The 22,636-nt window shown below is 35.8% G+C and overlaps 1 protein-coding gene across 1 annotated transcript in view; it reads right to left on the bottom strand.

Moving 5' to 3' along the window:
- camk1da (calcium/calmodulin-dependent protein kinase 1Da) overlaps positions 1–22,636 on the bottom strand; it is a 104,646-nt gene that overhangs the window by 11,101 nt on the left and 70,909 nt on the right. The window contains exons 3-6 of the mRNA XM_056456030.1: positions 22,384–22,458; positions 12,172–12,310; positions 11,974–12,100; positions 6,407–6,482 (exon numbers count right to left, since the gene is read on the bottom strand). Coding sequence (XP_056312005.1) covers positions 6,407–6,482; positions 11,974–12,100; positions 12,172–12,310; positions 22,384–22,458 — 417 coding nt within the window. The remainder of the gene's footprint in view (positions 1–6,406; positions 6,483–11,973; positions 12,101–12,171; positions 12,311–22,383; positions 22,459–22,636) is intronic.

Below are 22,636 nucleotides of genomic sequence, written 5' to 3' on the forward strand. Positions count from 1 at the left end.
CTTTTTTTTTTTTTTTTGGGAGGGGGGGGGGGGAGAATTGTTAAGAATTGAACCCACAACCTACTGACATGTATATTAAATATGTGTCCCTTATGTTAAGAATTGAACCCACAACCTACTGACATGTATAATAATCCTTTATCTGACATGTATTTTAACCCTTTAATACATAGCACTATTATGCCTGTTTCTTAGAAATTTAACCCACACCTACTGACATGTATATTAAATCATGTGTCCCTTAGGATTTGAACCCACAACCTACTGAAATATATATTAACCCTTTGTCTGACATGTATTTTAACCCTTTAATTAAATAGTCATACTGTGCAGGTTCCTTAGGGTTTGAACCCACAACCTACTGACATATATATTAACCCTTTGTCTGACATGTATTTTAACCCTTTAATAAATATTTCTGGTATGTGGGTTCCTTGGGAATTGAACCAACAGCCTATTGGCATATACTGTATATTACCCTTTATCTGACACGTATTTTAACCCTTTAATGAATAGCTTTAGTATGCAGGCCCCTTATGAATTGAACCCACAACCTACTGACATATATATTAACCCTTTGATAAATAGCCCTAGTATGCAGGTTCCTGAGGAATCAAACCAACAACCTACTGACGTTTAGTGAAGTTTTTTTTCCCTCTCCGCTGTCGCCACTGGCTTGCATGGTTCAGGATCTGTAGAGCTGCGCATCGTTGGATTTGCTCTTCAATATTTGGACTCTCAGTAGTGATTATTAAACCACACTGAACTGAGCTCAACTGAACTGAACTTAAACACTACAAACTGAACTACACTGTTCCTATTTACTGTGACCTTTTATGTGAAGCTGCTTTGACACAATCTACATTGTATAAGCGCTATACAAATAAAGGTGAATTGAATTGAATTGAACATTTATTATCTTGTATGACTTTAAAATACTTTTAAATACAGTATTGTACAGTAAAATACAGTACTGATTTTGAAACACTGGAGATTACTAGCCCTAGTCGTGTGTAAATAATGACTGAATTTCACTTTTGTCTGACCGATGCTTTTAGATGATCACTGTAATCCCCTGAAAACACATCATCGTGCACCTTCATATAACAGTAAACATTACGCTTAATAAACATCTGTAAATAAACCCCCGCAAGCCTTTGTGAACCTTCTGATTAAAGAAAAGACGGCTGATTAAACCTGAGCAACGTAAATAACACTTCTTCAACATCTCTGGGAATGTTTTTTTTTCACCCATCATCAAAGCCATTAAAATACCTTTCCTCATGGGGAACGGGGGCAGTCGGGGAGAAAGGGATGGTAATTTTCTGCCTGATTTCGACCCCATTAGCTTGGTGTTTTTTCTCTCTTCTCGTTGGGTTTGCTAATCAGAGGCTAAGAGAATTAGCTACGGTTTCGGCCGGTTGTCATTCCAATAATCACACCTGAGAGAAGGCCAACCATGCATAAGATCAAACTGCAAGCTCTAGTGGACGACTGACTCGCAGGCGCTTATCTCCAAACACAGACCAAACTTATTTTATTACTATTTATATCAGTTCTTATTTCAGGTTCTTTTAAAAAATATTATTGTTGCTGTTTATATATATTTATATATGTTGTTTATGAATTTCATTACAGCTTTAGTATTTACAGTGGGCATTCAGACCCCCTTCAATTTTTCACTCTGTTATATTGCAGCCATTTGCTAAAATAATTTAAGTAAATTTTTTCCATATTCATGTACACACAGCACCCCATATTGACATAAAAACACAGAATTGTTAACATTTTTGCAGATTTATTTAAAAAGAAGAACTGAAAGATCGCATGGACCACCTAAAAATTCAGACCCTTTGCTGTGACACTCAAAATTGAAGTCAGGTGCTGTCCATTTCTTCTAATCATCCTTAAGATACTTTCCGTACCCATTATACAGTATATAATTGCACAGTGTCTATTAATACTGCTATTATAAGTTTATATGTATATTTTCTTTCAATATTTGATTTGAAATATTTATATTTCTAGCTTTATTTTTATTTTTTATATATATGTACAGTATAAATAGCTCAGGCGCTTATGTATTTATTTTTAAAGTAATTTTAGCATTCAGCTTATAATCGTCAATGTAACATTTCTAACTAGGAATGTCCCGATCAGGTTTTTTTGCCCTCGATTCCGAGTCCGAATCATTTGATTTTGTGTCTACCGATGCCGAAACCCGATCCGATACTTCTATAATACATAAAAAAAAATAAAGAAGAGTGAATAAATATGTATATGTTTATATGTTTATTTGTGTATATGTTTTATTTCAGCTAGAATGAAAGCAGTTCTTAATTTTAAGGTCAATATTATTAGCCCCCTTAAGCAATATATTTAATATATATTTATATACAGAACAAACCATCGTTATACAACAACTTGGCAAATTAATTTGCCAAATTTACCTAGTTAAGCCTTTAAATGTCACTTTAGGCTGATTACTAGTATTTTGAAAAATATCTAGTAAAATATTATGTACTGTCATCATGACAAGGAGAAAATAAATGAGTTATTAGAAATGAGTTATTAAAACTAGTATGTTTAGAAACAGAAATTGGGGAAAACAATATACAGGGAGGCTAATAATTCTGACTTTAACTGTATTTAAATAGCTTTCATCATTCATTCAAGTCCTCTCTCATATCTCATTCTAGATTACGACATATTTCACACAATACTGAATTAAAATTACAAGGCAGAAGATGCATTATCTGGAGCAAGAGCGGAAAGCACAAACGTGTGAATATATTGTGGATGAGTGCAACTGTGAGTGGGAGTGAAGGAAAGTGTTATTATCTAAGCCACAGATTCGGCAGTTTGTTGACAGACAGCGATCGGAGAGCAAAACAAAAGACAAGTGACTCAGACGCACATGCAGAAGTCAAGCAGACTATGATAGGAGAAGCTGACGAGACACTTGTCTTTATGTTGGTTTGAGAGCCAGTCAAATGTTAATACACACAGAGACGCGCAGATGGCCGGAGCTCATGTGAAATGTACAGCTTTTATGACACGTTCTCGGTCTCCTTATGAACATTATGGCGCACTGAAAAAACAAGACATACAGAGGGAGAAATGAAGAGTGACTTCTAGGGAATATTCAGGATGTTGATTATTGAATGTGGTGGCTCAGTGTATAGCACAGTCACTTTAAAACAAGAAGGTTGCTGGTTTGAGTCCCAGCTGGGCCATTTGGCATTTCTATGTGGAGTTTCCATGTTCTCCCCGTGTTAACGTGGGTTTCCTCTGGGTGCTCCGGTTGCCCTCACAGTCTAAACACACGCGATATAAGTGAATTAGGTAAACAAAATTGGCCATTGTGATTCACACAATGAGTGTGTGTGTGTGAATGTGAGAGTGTATGGGTGTTTCCCACTACTGGGTTGCAGCTGGAAGGGCATCCACTGCCTAAAACAAATGTTGGAATAATTGGTGGTTCGTTCCGCTGTGGCAACCCCTGATAAATAAGGGACTAAGCCAAAGGAAAATGAATGAATGAATGAATGGTAATTGAATAGTAATGATGTAGTCACAGTGACTTTTTTGTTGTTGTTAAGAAGTAGGCTCTTGAATATTTATATTTGAATGCACTTCTTATTTGTTAATTAGATTGTGAGTATGAGAGCATTAAGGCGGTAAGTTTAATTATTTTCTGCAATCAGTACAGTCAGTCTGTTCTAAATGAAATTGATGATGAAAAAGCCTTTATTTGTCACATACACTGTTTCATGTTGAGAAATTAGACCCTTCCGACCATACACAAACATCAGACATTTCAGGGGAAGGCAGGTCAGATGAGAGGTAGCATTAGAAGAGGAAATAAGATACATTAGGGAAAAGGGGGGCGAATAAAAGCCCCTCCCAGACTGTCCTTAAAGTAGGGCAGTGCGAGATCAGGGGGGAAAAATATTGTAAATATCAAATGAAAACATCAGAATATCAATATTGTAATTTATCACTGCAAACTATAATAGTTTTATATTCGAAAGTATGAATGCTTTTTAGATATCAATGTTTTATAAATAATACAGATAAATATGGAAATCGCTGTTAATTATAGGTTTTTTTTACACCACAGACTACACTTTTTTTGCAATTGTGAGTTTAGATCTCACAGTTTGAGCAGTCACAATATATGATCTATGACGTGATATACAGTTGAAGTCAGAATTATTACCCCCCCTGTTTATTTTTTCCCCAATTTCTGTTTAATGGAAAGAAGATTTTTTTCAACACATTTCTAAACATAATATTTTTAATAACTCATTTCTAATAACTGATTTATTTTATCTTTGTCATGATGACAGTAAATAATATTTGACTAGATATTTGTCAAGACACTTCTGTACAGCTTAAAATGACATTTAAAGGCTTAACTAGGTTAATTAAGTTAACTAGGCAGGTTAGGGTAAGTTATTGTATAACGATGGTTTGTTCTGTAGAATATCGAAAAAGCATATAGCTTAAAGGGGCTAATAATTTTGACCTTAAAATGGTATTTAAAGAATTAAAAACTGCTTTTATTCTAGCTGAAATAAAACAAATAGGACTTTCTCCAGAAGAAAAAATATTATCAGACATACTGTGAAAATGTCCTTTCTCTGTTATTTGTGAAATATTTAAAAAAGAAAAAAAATTCAAAGGGGGGCTAATAATTCTGACTTCAACTGTATGTGATATATATAAAGTTTGAATTATTTGAAAATGAATTGAAATTGCAAAACAATAACTCATAATTGTGATTTATGAATTCAGAGTTGTGAAATATAAACTCGGCATTGTGAGAAATAGACTTGGAAATGTGCTATGTGAGCTCGAAATCTGATATATAAAGAAAGAATTGTGTGACAAACAATTCGATTAAAAGGTTAGAATTGAGAAAAGTTAAGAACTACTGTAAATGATGAGAAATATTTGCGAGATAGTGAATAATAATTAATGTTCTTTCAATAATTAAATTACAGTTATTAAGTTCCTTTAATAATTAAGTTCCTATAAATCATTGATGTGTTCAGTTGGTGAAAATTGGTGATATGTTCGGTGAAAAGTGTACACACACAGATTTGTTTTTGTGAATTGTGGGGACATTACTTACAGTAGGTTTCAACTTATTTTCTATTCCCCTACCCCAACCCTATCCCTAATCCCAACCCTCAAATAAAACTGTATGCCGTTTTACTATTTTAAAATAAAATAAATCTGTTCATAAGCTTTTTGAGAAATGAGGACATCAGCAATCCTCACACCTATGTAATTATACAGATTTGTGTCCTGATGTGTCTCACACACACACGCACACGCACACACACACGCACACGCACACGCACACACACACACACTCCTACTAATCTTTTTTTAGCTCTAAAACAATTTATAGTATTTACTGTATAGTATATAAACTTTTTATAGTTCTTCTTTAGTGTTTAGCTCTTCTTTTTTCTGAACTTTATCTACTTTTTCAGAAAACTAAAACCAGCAAACTATTTAAAGCCAAACTTTCATTAGTTTTCCTTCGGCTTAGTCCCTTATTTGTCAGGGGTCACCACAGCGGAATGATCCGCCAATTTATCCAGCATTTACTCAGCGGATGCCCTTCCAGCTGCAACCCAGTACTGGGAAACACCCATACACACTCATTCACACACATACACTAAGGCCAATTTAGTTTATTCAATTCCCCTATATATTTAGACTGTGGGGAAAACCGGAGGAAACTCCACACAGAAATGCCAACTGACCCAGCCAGGACTCGAATCAGCGACCTTCTTGCTTTGAGGCGACAGTGCTAACCACTGAGCCACGGTGTCGCCTTTAAGCCAAATCACCTGGCCTTATATATATATATATATATATATATATATATATATATATATATATATATATATATATATATATATATATATATATATATATATATATATATATATATACTGTAAATAGCACCTTGGCATTTGAATCTCGTCTCTCAGTCTCACCAGACCATGACACCAATGCAGTATTAATTAATAAAGAGTTCTAATGAAACATCTGCTGAGAAAGTCGAGAAATTTTCTAATGACTGACATCTCAAACATCTGCGAGACACAAACTCTTTCTGGTTTAGTGACTCAGACTTACTCAAACAACAATAAAACCATAGAAGGAGAATAAATGAGTGAAATCAGACAAACCATCTGTAGCTGATCAACAGGAACGGCTCACTTACTCATTAGGCCACGTCATGCAACATTTCCCTCCGACCTGATTATGCGTGAACATTTCATTCAAATCCTAGCTGAAGAAGTTCTGAGATAATATTTAAAGGGACAAGTGTGTGTGTGTATGTATGTGTGTGTGTCTGTGTGGCATTGTGGGAACTCACAGGATGTAGGCAATGACTCCGATAGACCAGCAGTCCACAGCTTTACTGTACGGTTTCTGAGCGAGGACTTCTGGAGCTGAAAGCAGAGAGGAAAGCACATCAGACACTGACAAACATGTTTCATTCCTGACTAGCAATGTGTTAGACAGTCTCCAAATCCCATATTTTCTACAATATGAGTCATGTTTTTGTAATAATTAAAGTTTTATTCCAAAGCAGCTTATAAAAACGTAGTTAGCATCAAGCCAACCAAACATCTACAAAATGGCAGACGTTTGGATTCATACAGAATGAGAGATGTGTGTACTTTTATATATTATTTACCAAACAGTGATAGTTTGGCAAGTTGTTAGCATCGTTTACCATGTGGGTAGCATGTTCATTTTAGCCTGTTGCTAGCAGGTTTTATCAAGTCAAGTTAAAGATACAGATTTAAACTTAATGGAGGGTGGCATGGATGGACAGATAGCTGCTAACATGTTTTAGCATGTTGCTAGCATGTTTTAACAAGTTAAGATAATGTGGGTAATGTATATACGATAGATGGATGGATAGATAGATAGATAGATAGATAGATAGATAGATAGATAGATGGATGGATGGATGGATGGATGGATGGATGGATGGATGGATGGATGGATGGATGGATGGACGGACGGACGGACGGACGGACGGACGGACGGACGGACGGACGGACGGACGGACAGATAGATAGATAGATAGATAGATAGATAGACAGATAGATGCTAAAATATTGTAGCACATTAGCATGTTTTAATATACTGTAGTACGTTGTTAGCATGCTTTTTTCGTTTACAAGCACATTGCTGGCATCTCTAACATGTTGCCCAAATGTTTTAGAATGTTATGAGCCTACTTTACCATTTTATCATGTTTTAGCTTGATATTGTCATGTTTTGACGATTAGCTAGGATGTTTTAGCATGTTCACAATGTTTTAGCAAACTGGTAGCATGTTTTAGCAAGAAAAAACGTCTTTAATGGATGATGGGTGGATCGATAGCAGTTTTAGCATTTAGAAGAATTTCTGTTACATTATTTTAATATAATGTATGTGTTATGTTTGTAGTTCCGAAAAGTGATACAAGTGTGAGTTTAGGACAGCAGACATGCATAGAAATCATGAAGGACGCTCAATTTAGAATCAGGACAAACTACTACTGTCCTTTTTGAGCTTGCACACCTTCACACACTCGCATAATCATAATCCTGTTATTCTCCACAGGAGGCTGAGGCTCATGAGTCCACATGAATGTGTGCTATTATTCTCCATTTTCTGCCTCTAGACATTTTCTTCTTACCTTCAGGAAACAAGCCTTCACTCAGAACACAAAAGCTTTGAGTCTATGGTTTTAAGGCTTCAACTTATCCCAGAGTCGCCTATTGTATGTGTGTGTGTGTGTGTGCAGGGGTGCCACTAGCCTCTACGGGCCCTCTGACAACCTCTGCGGGCCTCTGAATAGCCGGTGGGTGGGGTGGTGGTTGGGGTGGTGTTGTGGGGGGGGGGGGGGTGGTGTTCGTGGACGAAAGTGAAGAACGGAAAATTAGCTAAACTCGAGCTATTTATTGAGGGCATTATCTTTTAATTGTTGAATTATATCATATTATGAACAAAAGAAACATTCTGAAGCGTAGTATGAGGATATTGGTTGGTGTTAGGGGAGCGCAGGGCACAATGTAACGCAGGGTAAAATGTAACATGGAGGTTTAAGGTATTTGCTCAGGGTTAACCATGGCATGCTTCTGAGGTTTTCACCAGTGTCGGCAGACGTCTTCCTGCCAATTATTGAAAAGTAATTAAAATTTGGATGAGAAACACAGGAGAAACCCTTTTTGCAGCATAAAAGTATTTTGATTATAGTCAATATTTTTTTATTTTAAAGAAATCTGTGAAAGTATGAATGTAAAATCTTATATTGTTGTGATCACCGTCTTCTAGACTAAAAAATGGAACCATTTGAAAGATGTAAGAAACACACAGTGACTGCTAGCCAGTTTTGAGTAAAACACGACACAGCGGGGTTAATTGTAACAGGGTGTTACCTGGGTGTTACACAATTTATCTGGGGTAAATAGTAACATTTTACTCCTGGCACTTTTTTCAACACTGCACTTAAACCATAGGTCGGGCGATCATACAACCAGTGCTCATTTGAAGGTGAGGCTTGTGTGTTATGGTTTGTCTAACCCCATTACTTTGTACATTATTTGGCCAAAACCAAAAAGTGTAACTTTGTGCCCCGCTCTCCCCTATTATATTAGATATTCATATATTATATTACAGTCTTTTAGCTACATCATCTATAGCAGTGCTTTACCAAAACAAAGCCATGCTATTCTTCTGTCTGTATTCATTCAGTTTCAAGGCTGTGCAAGTAAATGGTACAATGCATAATTTACACTATTCTGTATTCTATAGGCAAAGTTTTGTGACTGAATTCCCCAAAAGTTCACTGAAAATGGGAAAAATTAATTTCCCATTAAATTCAATAATAGAGTCGGCGCCAGTGGTGTAGTGGTTAGTGTTGGTGGTTAATGCACCCTGGTGCTCACGGTGACCCGAGTTCGATTCCTGTCTCGCAGTCCTAAGCCGATCCTTCCCCTCTCTCTGCTCCCCATGCTTTCCTGTCAATACTCTCTACTTTCCTATACTATAAAGCAGAAAACCCCTAAAAATTAAATATTAAAAAATTCAATAATAGAATACTGCAATAAATTAAATTGAAAAACTTGAATTGTTTACATGTAACAAGTTCACACTACGGCCAATTTAGTTTATTCAATTCACCTATAGCGCACGTCTTTGGACTGTGGAGGAAAAAGGAGCACCCGGAGGAAACCCGTGCTAACATGGGGAGAACATGCAAACTCCACAAAGAAATGCCAACTAGCCCAGCCGGGACTTGAACCAGCTACCTTCTTGCTGTGAGGTGACAGTAACCACTGAGCCACCGTGTCGCCCATATGCGCTTTTATTTACTGCTCAATTGAGTGTGTGCAAACAAATCCTGCTTCAGTTCATCTCCATATGAAAACCAAACTCTTCATTCCTGCCTTAGGTCTGCAGGAATGGATGTTTTCCAAGACGGGCTATTTTTGCAGCTATGATCAATATAATCCCATCAACGCACTAGAAATGTGTGTGTTTGTGTGTGTATTGTGAGAGAGAGAGAGATGAAACAAAAAATGCAGAGTAACATGAGCAGCTAAAGGATAGAAAATAATGACTGCGGTTGATCCTTAAATTTGATTTGGAGAGCTTGGTGTGAGACTGTTACCATTTAAAGACAAAAAGACGGCATACCAGACACACACGTACACACACACTGAATGCATGCCAGTGTGCTTCTCTCATTTAGTCTGAGTCGTCATGTGTTTCCATTGAAGAGAAAGCTCATTTACAGCAGTGTTTGACCCCAGTCCAGGATGCAACTGGTGAAGGCATCTTTTACAGCCATCTCAGCGCCACTTAAACACTGTTACCATGAAAACCTGCCCATAAAAACTGCTCTAAACATGAAGAGGCATGCAGGAAACTCGTGCAAATAAACAAGGGTGACTTTACTATGGTTTGGAACCACATAATGACATATAATGAATGTTTTTAATGGAATTACAATATATGAATTAATGCATTCCTGCCATTTGCTCAGTTTGTTGACTTGTTGTATTTTGTCTCACAATAAGGCTCAGCATCGGTTTAGCATTTATTAATCTTAGTTGATTTTTATTTCTACATAATGTCTTACATTTTTTTTAAATATATATAACATAGTAATAATATAATAATAATTTGAATAATTAGAATTGCATTTGATTAATTGAACATGATATTGGATATTACTGAAACAAATAACATAAGGCAATTCAAATGATCAATATATGGTACAAAAAACTAGATAGATAGATAGATAGATAGATAGATAGATAGATAGATAGATAGATAGATAGATAGATAGATAGATAGATAGATAGATAGATAGATAGATAGATAGATAGATAAATAGATGGATGGATGGATGGATGGATGGATGGATGGATGGATGGATGGATGGAAAGATAGATAGATAAACAGACAGACTGACAGACAGACAGACAGACAGACAGACAGATAGATAGATAGATAGATTAGATTAGATTAGATTAGATTAGATTAGATTAGATAGAATGTTTTTGCAATTTTCGCAATTTGTTGCCCAAAATGTTTTAGAATGTTATTAGCATGCTGTGGCATTTTGGCTTGTTATTATCATGTTTTCACAATTAGCCAGGATGTTTTAACATTGCTAGCATGTTTATATTTTGTATATTGTAAATAAAAAATCCTGTGGACTACAAGAAAAATAACAAAAACACATTAGTTTCAACTTATTTTAGTGTGTTTTTAGCATGTTTAGCATGTTTTACGCATGTTTTAACTTATTTTAGCATGTTTTAACATGTTTCTAGCATGCTTCAACATATTTTAGCATGCTTTAGCATAAAACAAAAATACATGCGCATGTTTCAACATATTTGAGCATGTTGTTAGCATGCTTTGGCAGTTTTCGTAATTGTTACCGCAATTTTGGCTTGTTATTATCATCATGTTTTCATAGCTAGGATGTTTTAACATTGCTAGCATGTTTTTATTTTGTATATTGAAAAAAATCCCATGGACTACAAGGAAAATAACAAAAATACATTAGCATGTTTCAACTTATTTTAGTGTGTTTTTAGCATGTTTTAAGCATGTTTCAACTTATTTTAGCATGTTTTAAAATGGTTCTTGCATGCTTCAACATATTTTAGCATGCTTTAGCATAAAACAAAAATACATTCGCATGTTTCAACATATTTGAGCATGTTGTTAGCATGCTTTGGCAGTTTTTGTAATTTGTTACCGCAATTTTGGCTTGTTATTATCATCATGTTTTCATAGCTAGGATGTTTTAACATTGCTAGCATGTTCATATTTTGTATATTGTAAAAAAATGGACTTCAAGAAAATATTACAAAATATATTGGCATGTTTAAACATATTTTATCATTTTTTAGCATGTTTCATGATATTTTAGCATGTTTTAACATAAAACAAATGTACATTAGCATGTTTCATTGATCCATCAATTAGAAATATTCATTTTTAATATAAATTTGAGATGTGTGATTGTGTTTTTCCATTTTCTTGTAGTGTGGAATTTGTTGGTATGTATTTATTTATGTAATTTTTTATTTTTTAAATTAATTTAGTTGTAGTTTTATAAATATATTTCTTGCAGCCTTGTGGTTTTTCTTTGTTATGCAGCAGCACCACGTCCGGCCATGTTGGCTCACAGTGCTGCAGTCGCTCTAATCTACGGGGAAAAGCAGGCGACTCTGGGGCAGCTCTGTCAGTGTGAGATAAGAAAAAGCTTCGAGTGCAGATAAAACCCACAAACAAATGCAATCGCTTTCTACTGGCTAAATCTATAAGCACACACTTCTATACAGTATATGAACATGCATTTTAAACAAATCAACAGCCCATAAGGAAGCAAAATCAAGCTCATCTCAATCTCTTCTTACCCACGTATCCCGGCGTCCCGCAAGCGGTGGACATGACATCCCCCGTCCCCTCCATCTTGGACAGGCCGAAGTCACTGATCATGATTTTTGAGCCGTCTTGAGGGTTGAAGTAGAGCAGGTTCTCTGGCTGGAGTGAACACACATGTTAAAATGAAGCTGGTGTGAAAACTGTGAGTGTGTTTGTGTGTGTCTGTTCACCTTAAGGTCTCGGTGGACGATGCCCATAGTGTGGAGGTAGTTGACGGCGTCCAGTACTTGTCTGATGAGTGTGCTGGCATCTTTCTCCGTGTAAAAACCCTTCTCTACGATCCTGTCGAACAGCTCGCCTCCAGACACACTGCAAACAGACCATTATAAACTAAAAACACACATAATCAACTATATTTGTACTAATTATACACTATTATTTGGGATTGGTTAGATTTTATGTTTTTGAAAGAAGTCTCTTGAATTAGCAGGAATTTTTAGAGATCATTTTTTATCACATAAAATCATTAATTCATTCATTTTCCTTCAGCTTAGTCCTTTATTTATCAGGGGTTGCCACAGTGGAATGAACCGCCAACTATTTCAGCATATGTTTTACGCAGCGGATGTCCTTCCAGCCACAACCCAGTACTGGAAAACACCCATACACACTCATATTCACTCATACACTACGGCCAACTTAGTTCATACAATTCACCTATACCGCATATCTTTGGGCTGTGGGGGAAACCGGAGCACCCAGAGGAAACCCACGCCAACATGGGGAGAACATGCAGAACACTCCCCACAGAAATGCCAACTGGCCCAGCCGGAACTCAAACCAGCCACCTTCTTGCTGTGAGGCGACAGTGCTAACCACTGAGCCACCGTGCCACCCTTAATCACATACAGTTTTAAATAAATATGTTAAATAAATGTGATTCTGCACCACATAAGTGTCAATAATACAATAAAATACACAAGTGTCCATAAGTGGCCATATTATGCATTATCTGACAGCTGAATAAATCTGAGAATAGGACAATATTAGGCTGAAAATCTGGAATCTGAGGGTCTCAAGATTAAAAATATTAGGATAACCTTCTTTTAAGTTCACAAATGAAGCTCTTAGAAATTCATTTTACAAATCAAAGATGGCGTTTTGATATAATTACAGTAGGAAATTTACAAAACATCTTGAAACTTGATCTTTATATCCTAATGCTTTTGTCTTTAAAAAGTTAAATCGATCATTTTGTCACAAACAATGCAAAAATATACCCATGAGAAATTTTCTTCTACTCACCAAGGTTACATTTATTGGATAAAAAATATATAATTTCTACCCCTAAAATAACAGTTATATAACATTTAAAATATAAGTTCATGTTATATATTCATGTGATTAAAAGCTGACTTTTTAGCATCATTACTCATTTATTACATGATCATTCTAGTACAGAGATGCTCAAAATAGGGCCCATGGGCCAAAGTCAGCCCATGGTAACCTTTAATTTGGCCCACCACCCCATCTGAAAAGAGAGAGAGAATGCTGGGGAGGAGGATGGGGCGAATGCCTTCGTCAATGATCGTCATTTCGAATTTAAGGTAACCATTTGTTTCTTTGTTTCATTGCTGAGCTACAAAAAAGCTGAAATTAAATGATTCAATTAGATACAGTAAATGAATCTGACTTTTAAAATGTAAATACTGTCAGCAAACTGCACAAGACATATGCGAGCAAATCAAAGTAAGCGTGACTAGTGTATTCAACATTGAACTTGTGTTATAAATGGGATTGTTTATGTTTTACTGTTCATTATAAATGTTACAATATATTCTGCATTAGTCAATTTGACTTAGAGCAACATTTTCTAGTTATTTATGAATATTACCAAATAAATTAGTAAATTACCCATGGAGAAATTTAATATATACGGTTTGGTATATATTCAGCCCATAGTCCTCAATCAAGTTTGCTCTTTGGCCCTTTATAGGAAAAAGTTTGGGCAGCTCTGTTCTAGTAGGTTGATTTGCTGCTCAATTACGATGAATTAATGTTGGCAGAAAAATAAATCTTACCAATCCCAGACTTTCAAACGATACTGAAAAAATATGCATTTTCTACACTCTACAAAAAGCAAGGGGGTGAGGGGGGAGTGAATGAAGTTCCAAGCACAAATATGTGTAATGAATGTGACGTCCTGTAGGGGGAGCTGCATATTGACAAACCCTCCCTCAGACAGGTGCAGAACTGACCTGAGCTTAATCTAAATAGACTCATCTCTATAAGGACATGTAAAAAGCCTCAGCACAGCTCAATGCTGCCTGACCTCCATTAGTCAGTCATTCTTATGTAAATTCAAAATCTACTCCATACGATTAGACAGAGCTGACCTCAGATCTGCAGACAAGAGCTTTAGTGCAGTTCAAGATCACGATTGCTGGAGGTCTGTTATTGGCTGTGGGTTGACAAGGGGTTGTTTCTTAAACCCTTGAGACTGTAGCGCCTCCTTCTGGTCGGGGATACCATGAAAAAATACAGACATCTCTTAAAGGGATAGTTCATGCAAAAATGAAAATTCTGTCATTTCTCATCCTTCACTTGTTCCAAACTCATTAGATTTTTTCCTTCTGTTGAACACAAAGGAAGATTATATATTAAAGAAAGCTGGCAACTTGTCACCATTGACCTCCAAAGTAAAACAAATATAGAAGTATGCATGTGGAAGTCAATGGTTTCTTCTTTTGTGTTCAATAGAATGAGTTCATATAGGTTTTGAACCACTTGAGAGTATTATCTGTTTTCATTTAAGAAGTGGTCAAACTCATTTTAGTTTATAGTTTCTGGTCATTTTTATTGGAATATAGATTGCTGTGGAATACTATGTACAGTTGAAGGCAAAATTATTATCCCTCCTGTGAAATTTTAAACTTTTTTTTCAAACATTTCCCACTGCGCCACCGTGCAGCCCCTTAATATTATTTATATATAGTAATACAATATATGAATATTACAATTATATTTATGCTTAATTATACATTCATTCATTCATTTTCCTTCTTTTGTGTTCAATAGAATGAATTTATACACTTAAGAGTGAGAAAATATTCATTTTTGCGTGAACTATCCCTTTAAATGTCTGTTTTTTCATAAAAAAAGATTCCTTTGGCGTAGTATCTCATCTATACATTATTATATATAAATTATTTACACTTTTTTTTTTTACAAATGATATAAATAAATAATTATCAACATAAGCTGAATTACATAAATAAGTTACAAATAAAAAAGTAAACAGAACTAAATTGATAATTTACTGCATACAATTGTTAATAAATAATAATAATATTGAATTAATGCATGTTTGCAATTTTTTTAGTGTGTATATAAGACAAAACGGCAGTTTTAGAGAGCCTATTTTGACTACAGGAATATGTCTCACTTAAAGAAATCTCTTCAGCTCCCAGCCTTGAAATCCGCAATACATAATCCTGCGACGCACATTGCTTATTTCATTTCCAAGCCTTCACTGACCCCTGACAGCATATACGTTATGATTACAGGAAACCTCTGCAATGGATTGAAATAGTAGAGAGACCTTTTGGCCGTGAATCGAGCCTCGCCACTGTAATCAATGCATTTACAGCTCTCTGACGCAGTGTGCAAACGCCCTCCGTCTGTCCCCTTCTCTCCGACCTCCCTCCACAGCCGTAAATACTGTCATACAGCATGGCAGAAGGAAAAAAAAACATCCATAGCTCTAATCACAACACTTACAAACCCAGAGAATTATGGAAAGAGTTTCTAAAATGCGTCTGTCAGATCATACAGAAAAGCAGATTGGTACTGTTTAAATATTCATCTCAACACCATATGCCAAAGTGTTCTTCATGTTTCTCTTAGTAACACACACACTCACACTCATACACACATGGCACAACCTATTAAGAAGGAAAAGAGGGGCAGGCTTTGGGCCAACTATCAAATTAACACGGCGGAATTCAAATTCACAATTTATTTCTCAGGCGAAATGAGGACAGAAAATGAATGTTTGTTTGGTCTAATCCTCCTCACTTGCCTCTCGTCTCCTCAGCATCACAACGTTCAGAGTTGAAATGAAATCAGAATTGACCTGGTTTTTGCGCTGTTGTCTTTGTAATCTCTCATCCAAATGTAATGACATCCTCTGCCCCTGAAACAAATTTCCTTTTCGGCCTGATGTCTACTGCCAACCACCTGTCATAGAAAGCACTTTACATGATCGAGTCCAAGTGTTTTCCGTCGCTAAACACAGACGTAATCATTTCTTGTTTTGAGATATATAACCTATATAATGACCTCTGTTGAGGATTATTCCAGGTTTCAGTACGAGATTAATCAACAACGTAATGTTGACTACCACAAAAAGAAATGTCTTTAAACAAAGCTTGAATCTGGATTATAGTGAGACGTTTAAACATAACACTATAAAATAATATTCCAGTAGATGTTAGTTTGATGGTATTTACATTACATTTAACAATGTATAAACAATCATAGTTCCACATGTGTTATTAAAATGCAAAATTGGGCTTGTTAACATTAATGCACCAACTAAAAAGAGCTAACAATGAATGACTTTATTTTCATTAACTAATGTTAACAAGATGAATAAATATTGTAATAAATGTATGCATCAGTTCATTTTAGTAAATACATTAACTAATATTATATAATGGACTATACTTTTAAATTAGGGCTGCGTGAAATTGGTAAAATCTAACAGAGCGGTATTTTTTATTTTGTGATATTGTACGCCGGACAAAGGAAGTGTGGATCCAAATGCAGGGTTTATTTAGATGGTCAGGCAAGCAGCAGTCAACACAGGAGCAAACAGATGTATAAGGGCAAATCCAGAGTCATGGTCAATTAACAGGTAGATGGTCAGGACAGGCAGGCCGCAGGTAACATAAACAAACAAACAAGGCGAGGGTCAAAAACACGGCAAGACAAGGCAAGGAAACTGCGTCGTAATGTTCACAGTGACAGTACAAGACTCAGCAATGAGTGTGTGTGTGTGTGTGTCAGTGCTGCTTTTAAAGTCCATGCCATCAGTTCTGAACAGTTTCAGCTGTGTTTGTTAGCAATCAGCCAGGATTAGGAACCGGTGTGTGTGTAGTGCATGACTGGATCTGTAGTTCACATTGAGACAGGATTGTAGTCCGTGTAAATGTGAATGTGAATAATTTATAATAATATCATAATATATCTGTCACAATCACCAGCGATCTTACCTTCATAGATCGCTGGTGATTGTGACAGATATATTATGATATTATTATAAATTATTTTCACCATACAACTTAATATCTCCATTTGGAAAGAATTTATAATATTAGATATTAAAGGTTTATAATGTTAGAATTACACGTTAGAATCATAATGTTAGACTAACATTTATAATGTTAGTAGAATTTATAATGTTAGATAATTCTGCAGTGGGAGAGCATCTCCATAAATTCGAATAAAAAATTATAAACTTTTTGGTGTCCCCCGACACATTTGTGCTACTTGCAGTGCGTTTCTGTGTATATATATATATATATATATATATATATATATATAAATAATTCAATAAAATTAATCATAGTTAAGGTCGCAAATGGTACGATTTCTTATACCTGAATGTTTTTTTAATAATTATACAATCACAGGCATCAAAATTACATGCAAATGATACATTATAATACAAACTTAACATTGCTTATCCTGCGATGTGACTATTGCGAATGATCACATCACAATATCAATGAGGAAACTATATATTGTGCAACTTTATTTTAAAGTGTTAGCAAATAATGACTTTTTAATAATTAGTAAAATATTAATTTGTGAACATTATTTTATTAACTTTATGACAATAAATATTTTTATATTTTATTCTAATCTACACAATATCTACACGTATTATTATTATGATCCAACATAATGTTTTTAATATTTAACACAAATTGATAAATAAATGAATTAATTATGTATATTTTAAAGGTTTTCTAGCATTTTGAAAGTTTTGTTCTACTAATTCTAAATTTATTATTTTTATTTATTTATTTTAATTTTTATTTTAATTTTTATTTATTTATTTATTATTTTTATTTATTTATTTTTATTTATTTTTATTTATTTATTTATTTATTTATTTATTTTTATTTATTTATTTATTTATTTATTTATTTTAATTGTATTTCCTCTTAATCAAAATGGACACATGCATTGTGAGAGATATTAACAAGTTAAAAAATGTTTATAAATGACACAAAATTTATTTTAAATAAAAAAGCTTATGCAATATTATAACTTTATTTACCATCACTTTTCATCAACTTAATGCATCCTTGCTAAGTAAACGTATTCTTAAAAAAAAAAAGATTATGCAAGCAATACTACTCTAGCACTTCTAATCACAAATATCAAATGTAACATGCCATTCAAATTCCACCCGAAATGTCTTTGCATAATAATAGGCGGCTCGTTTTCTCTTTAAAAGCATGCAAGACTCACTCAACAGCGTCTCTGCATTTTCAGGAGTGTGTGTGACTGCGGTGTATGGACGTTGGGCTGGCCGTCACTGCTGTTACACAACTCTCCACGTCAGCAGTCAGTATACAGTACAGCAGCCAATTCACCAGACCTGCAGACTCTCTCTCTCTCTCTCTGTCTCTACATCTTCACTCTCTCTATTGTCTTATCACTGTACTGATTCCCTTTTGAGCATTCATGTGTCAGAGCATTACACTCGTCGAAAGAAAAGCAGAAGTGAAGGACAGTGCGGAAGTCATGTTAATGTTTGAGCAGGAAAAACTGTCCGCTGCTGTTTAATCAGAACACACAATATGCCTTTATTGAATGCAGAAATGTCTGTAGAAAATATCTTTAATATTCTCCTTTTCCTTTAGCATTTGTCTGAGTATGAGATCTTCAAAACTCACAAATGATCGGAGTCCTGCTATATAATTATAGGCATAATAAGCAATTTCTACAAACTACCATAATCAATTGTTACTGAAATTAAAGATCAATTAATTGATTAACTGTTAAACTTAATAATGGAAGACGTGGCTGCTTCAGTGGCTCATTGTCATTGGTAATTAATCAGCAGTTGATGAGGTGGATCGATTTGAAGGATTATTGACAATTGATCATTCATTCATTTTCTTTTCGGCTTAGTCCCCTTATTAATCGTCACAGTGGAATGAACCGACAACTAATCCAGCATATGTTTTTTACACAGCGGATGCTCTTAGAGCTGCAAACCATCACTGGGAAACATCCATACACACTCATTCACACACATACACTACGGCCAATTTAGTTTATTCAATTCCCCTATAGCACATGTCTTTGGACAGTGGGGGAAACCGGAGCACCTGGAGAAAACCCACGCCAACATGGGGAGAACATGCAAACTCCAAGCAGAAATACCAACTAACCCAGCTGGGGCTCGAACCAGCAACCTTCTTGCTGTGAGGTGATCGTGCTACCCTCTGCACCACCACCGTGACCCCTGACAATTGATCAATAATGGATTAATCGTTGGCATCCTATTAGGGCTGCATAATATATCATCGATATCAACGTGCACATAAGATATGCAATGTTGGACTGACATTGGATTTTGGTCACTTTCCAACGCAACCTAAAAATAACCAAGATATTAATGTCTAATGATGACGTTGTGTGGATGTTACCACTATGACGTCTATCAGACATGGGATTTTGGTTGAATAAATGTCAGTATTTATGGTTGATATTTGATTTCCAACACAACACTGAATTCACCTGACATCATGACCCAAATCTAACCTAATATTAACATCTTATGGCGTTGTGTGCCTGTTGTTCCCATTTCTTTAGATATGGCTTTGGTCTTGGAATAGCTGCAAATATGGCTTCCGAGGGAACTGATTTGCTTTGAAATTGACTCTGGCGTGAAGCATTTTTGTTCTTAAGCCCTGCTCACACTGCAATTTCAGCCACAATTTTGTCATCTGAGACAAATTTGGGAAATCCTAAAAGATTTCTGAAATTCTAGGCTAAAATTTGTGATCTTTGGTTTGACATGTTCACTGACAGCCGCTTGGTGCCTGTTGCGATGAGATTTTTCCTCCGATGAAAGAAGATTTCAGACACTTCCCTGCAGTGTAACAACCACTGCGATGAGTGTCAATCCAAGAACCAATAGGAGCTCCGAATCTGATGACGCAATTCATGCGACAATACAAACGACCGCGGAGAAATTCAGACACGCCGTGTGTAAAATTGTCACTACAGATTGTTTAAGTTTGCTGTGAGAAATCATTTCAGAACGCTGGATAGTAAAAATATCGCGGGTGGATGACGTCAAACTCCGGGGGTGTTTGTTTCATGTTTGCCTCGTCTTCATTGTCGTTTAGACTGACTTTATCTTACAGTGTGACACAGGAGCCATGTTCATGATGTCTGACATGCTACAATCGTTCAGGATTATTAAAAATCACACAATGTGAGCCGGCCTTTAAACATTGTTTCAAATTGAAAAGCCACTAGGATAAATGGCACCCCGGTCAGCAGGCCAATCAGAATTTGAGGGAGGGGCTTTGAAGAAATCAAAACTTAAGGCTCGTACACACCTGGATGCTTTTCGTTTGCGTTTATTGTCAGCGTTTTCGAGGTGTTTTTCCGTTTTTAAACCCAAACGATTTTCACTGGCATCGAGCAGAAGAGTATGCAAAATCACTCCTTGACGTTAGATGGCACAACACAACTTTAAGCTTCTGACACCCGCTTGTAACACAGAAGAAGAAGACAGAAAGAGCAAAAAGCATCCTTGTGTGCACGGGCCTTTAATCAGACCATTTCAGACATTGAGGTGCAGTCTGTAAAAAACAATGGACATAAAAGCAAGTTAATCTATTCTAGTACCCTCAACCAACAAAATCATAACCTTTTAAAACTGTATCATACGGCCTACTTAATAAGACAATAAGAAAATTCTTCCTCCACTTGTTCGAAACCTGTTAGCGTTTCTTTCTTCTGTTGAACAGATTTTTTTAAGTGTTGAAAACCAGTAGACGTTGACTTCCATAACATATTTTTCCCACTATTGATGTCAGTGACTGCCGGTTTAAAATGTCCTCTTTTGTTTTCAATGAAAATAATCTCTCTCTCTCTCTCTCTCTCTCTCTCTCTCTCTCTCTCTCTCTCTCTCTCTCTCTCTCTCTCTCTCTGACCCTTAGACTCAAACAGGCTGTCTCTGCTACTGTGCTTTTAAGACTTCAGTATGTAAATGGCCTGTGTTATGATGGGCTAACCTCCTCGCATGTAAATGAGTTAAGGACGCCTCCACTAGATTGCTGAATACTGATTAGGAAATGACGACGTGGGTGGTAATATAATAAAGGCACAGTTCACTCAATACTGAAATGACTGGAAATGATTATGGAGCACATGTAGATGCCATGTTTGATTTGTGATCATGCGGTGGAATGGAAGATTATTACTAAATAAGCATTAATTTTTTGGGGATGAAATACGCCAGCAAGATGTTTTTTAAAACTAATTTAAAAACACGTAATTGACAAATCCCATGTTAATTCTTGTGAAATAAAGATTGATAGATGTGAAGTTTATTTAACTAATTTCGAGATTATCACATGCTAATGATTGCTTGCAGCCGGTCCCGCATTATTTAATTTATGATTCACCAATCAGATGATTCCTAAGCAACTATAAATACACTTAAGTTCCATATAACAGCCTTCTTCGTTTTGAAGAATCCCCCCTTCCACCCCTACTCCTCCTCCTTCCCTAGATGGGTGGCATGGTGGTCCAGTGGTTAGCACTGTTGCCTCACAGCAAGAACGTCACTGGTTCTAGTCCTTACCAAGCCAGCCAACATTTCTGTGAGTTTACAAATTCTCCCCATGCTCACATAGGTTCCCCCCGGGTTCCCTGGTTTCCTCCCACCGTCCAAAAACATGCAACTTAAGTTAATTGACTAATCCAAATCGGCACCATAGACATGCTCCTAGTAAGTAGTTATCTCTTAAGAGTGATCACTATCTGTTCATTAGCTACTACAGCAGGGAAGTTCTCAAGATCTACCTGAGCTCAAACTCCCCTCTCACCTGGCAAACGGGAGGGAGCCCCAGGCTCGAGGATCTTATGAGCTCAGGGCTCTCTCCCGGGACAGAATGCCAAACAAGCTCCATAATCAATCATCAGCTAAGTGTGAACTCTTGAAATGATAGAAAATCATAATGACGAAATAAATTCATGCTTTATACAACAATACAAGGTAGCTTTCCAGCTCCAAACTCATACACATAAGCAAAAAACTGGGTGTTGGCTTGTTAAAATGTGTACAGAGTGAATGTTTGCAGTACATTGTGGGTAATTGTGTATGCATTGAACATACTCACAGCTGCATTATAAGGTAGAGGTGATCTGAGCTTTCGTAGATGTCTTCAAGAGCCACTATGTTCTCATGCTTAATTCTGTAAAACAAAATGCACATAACAGACTGCTTCAGTACGGTCTGACAACTTAATATTAATAAACTATTAATATGATACAAGGTTATATTCATTTCTGAGGTATACAAAGTGTATCTATTCATCTGTAAGGAAAATATTACATAATATGTATTTATAAAAAATTAGAAATTATATATGC

Source organism: Danio aesculapii, chromosome 4, assembly GCF_903798145.1.
Source record: "Danio aesculapii chromosome 4, fDanAes4.1, whole genome shotgun sequence".
Taxonomy (NCBI): Eukaryota; Metazoa; Chordata; class Actinopteri; order Cypriniformes; family Danionidae; genus Danio; species Danio aesculapii.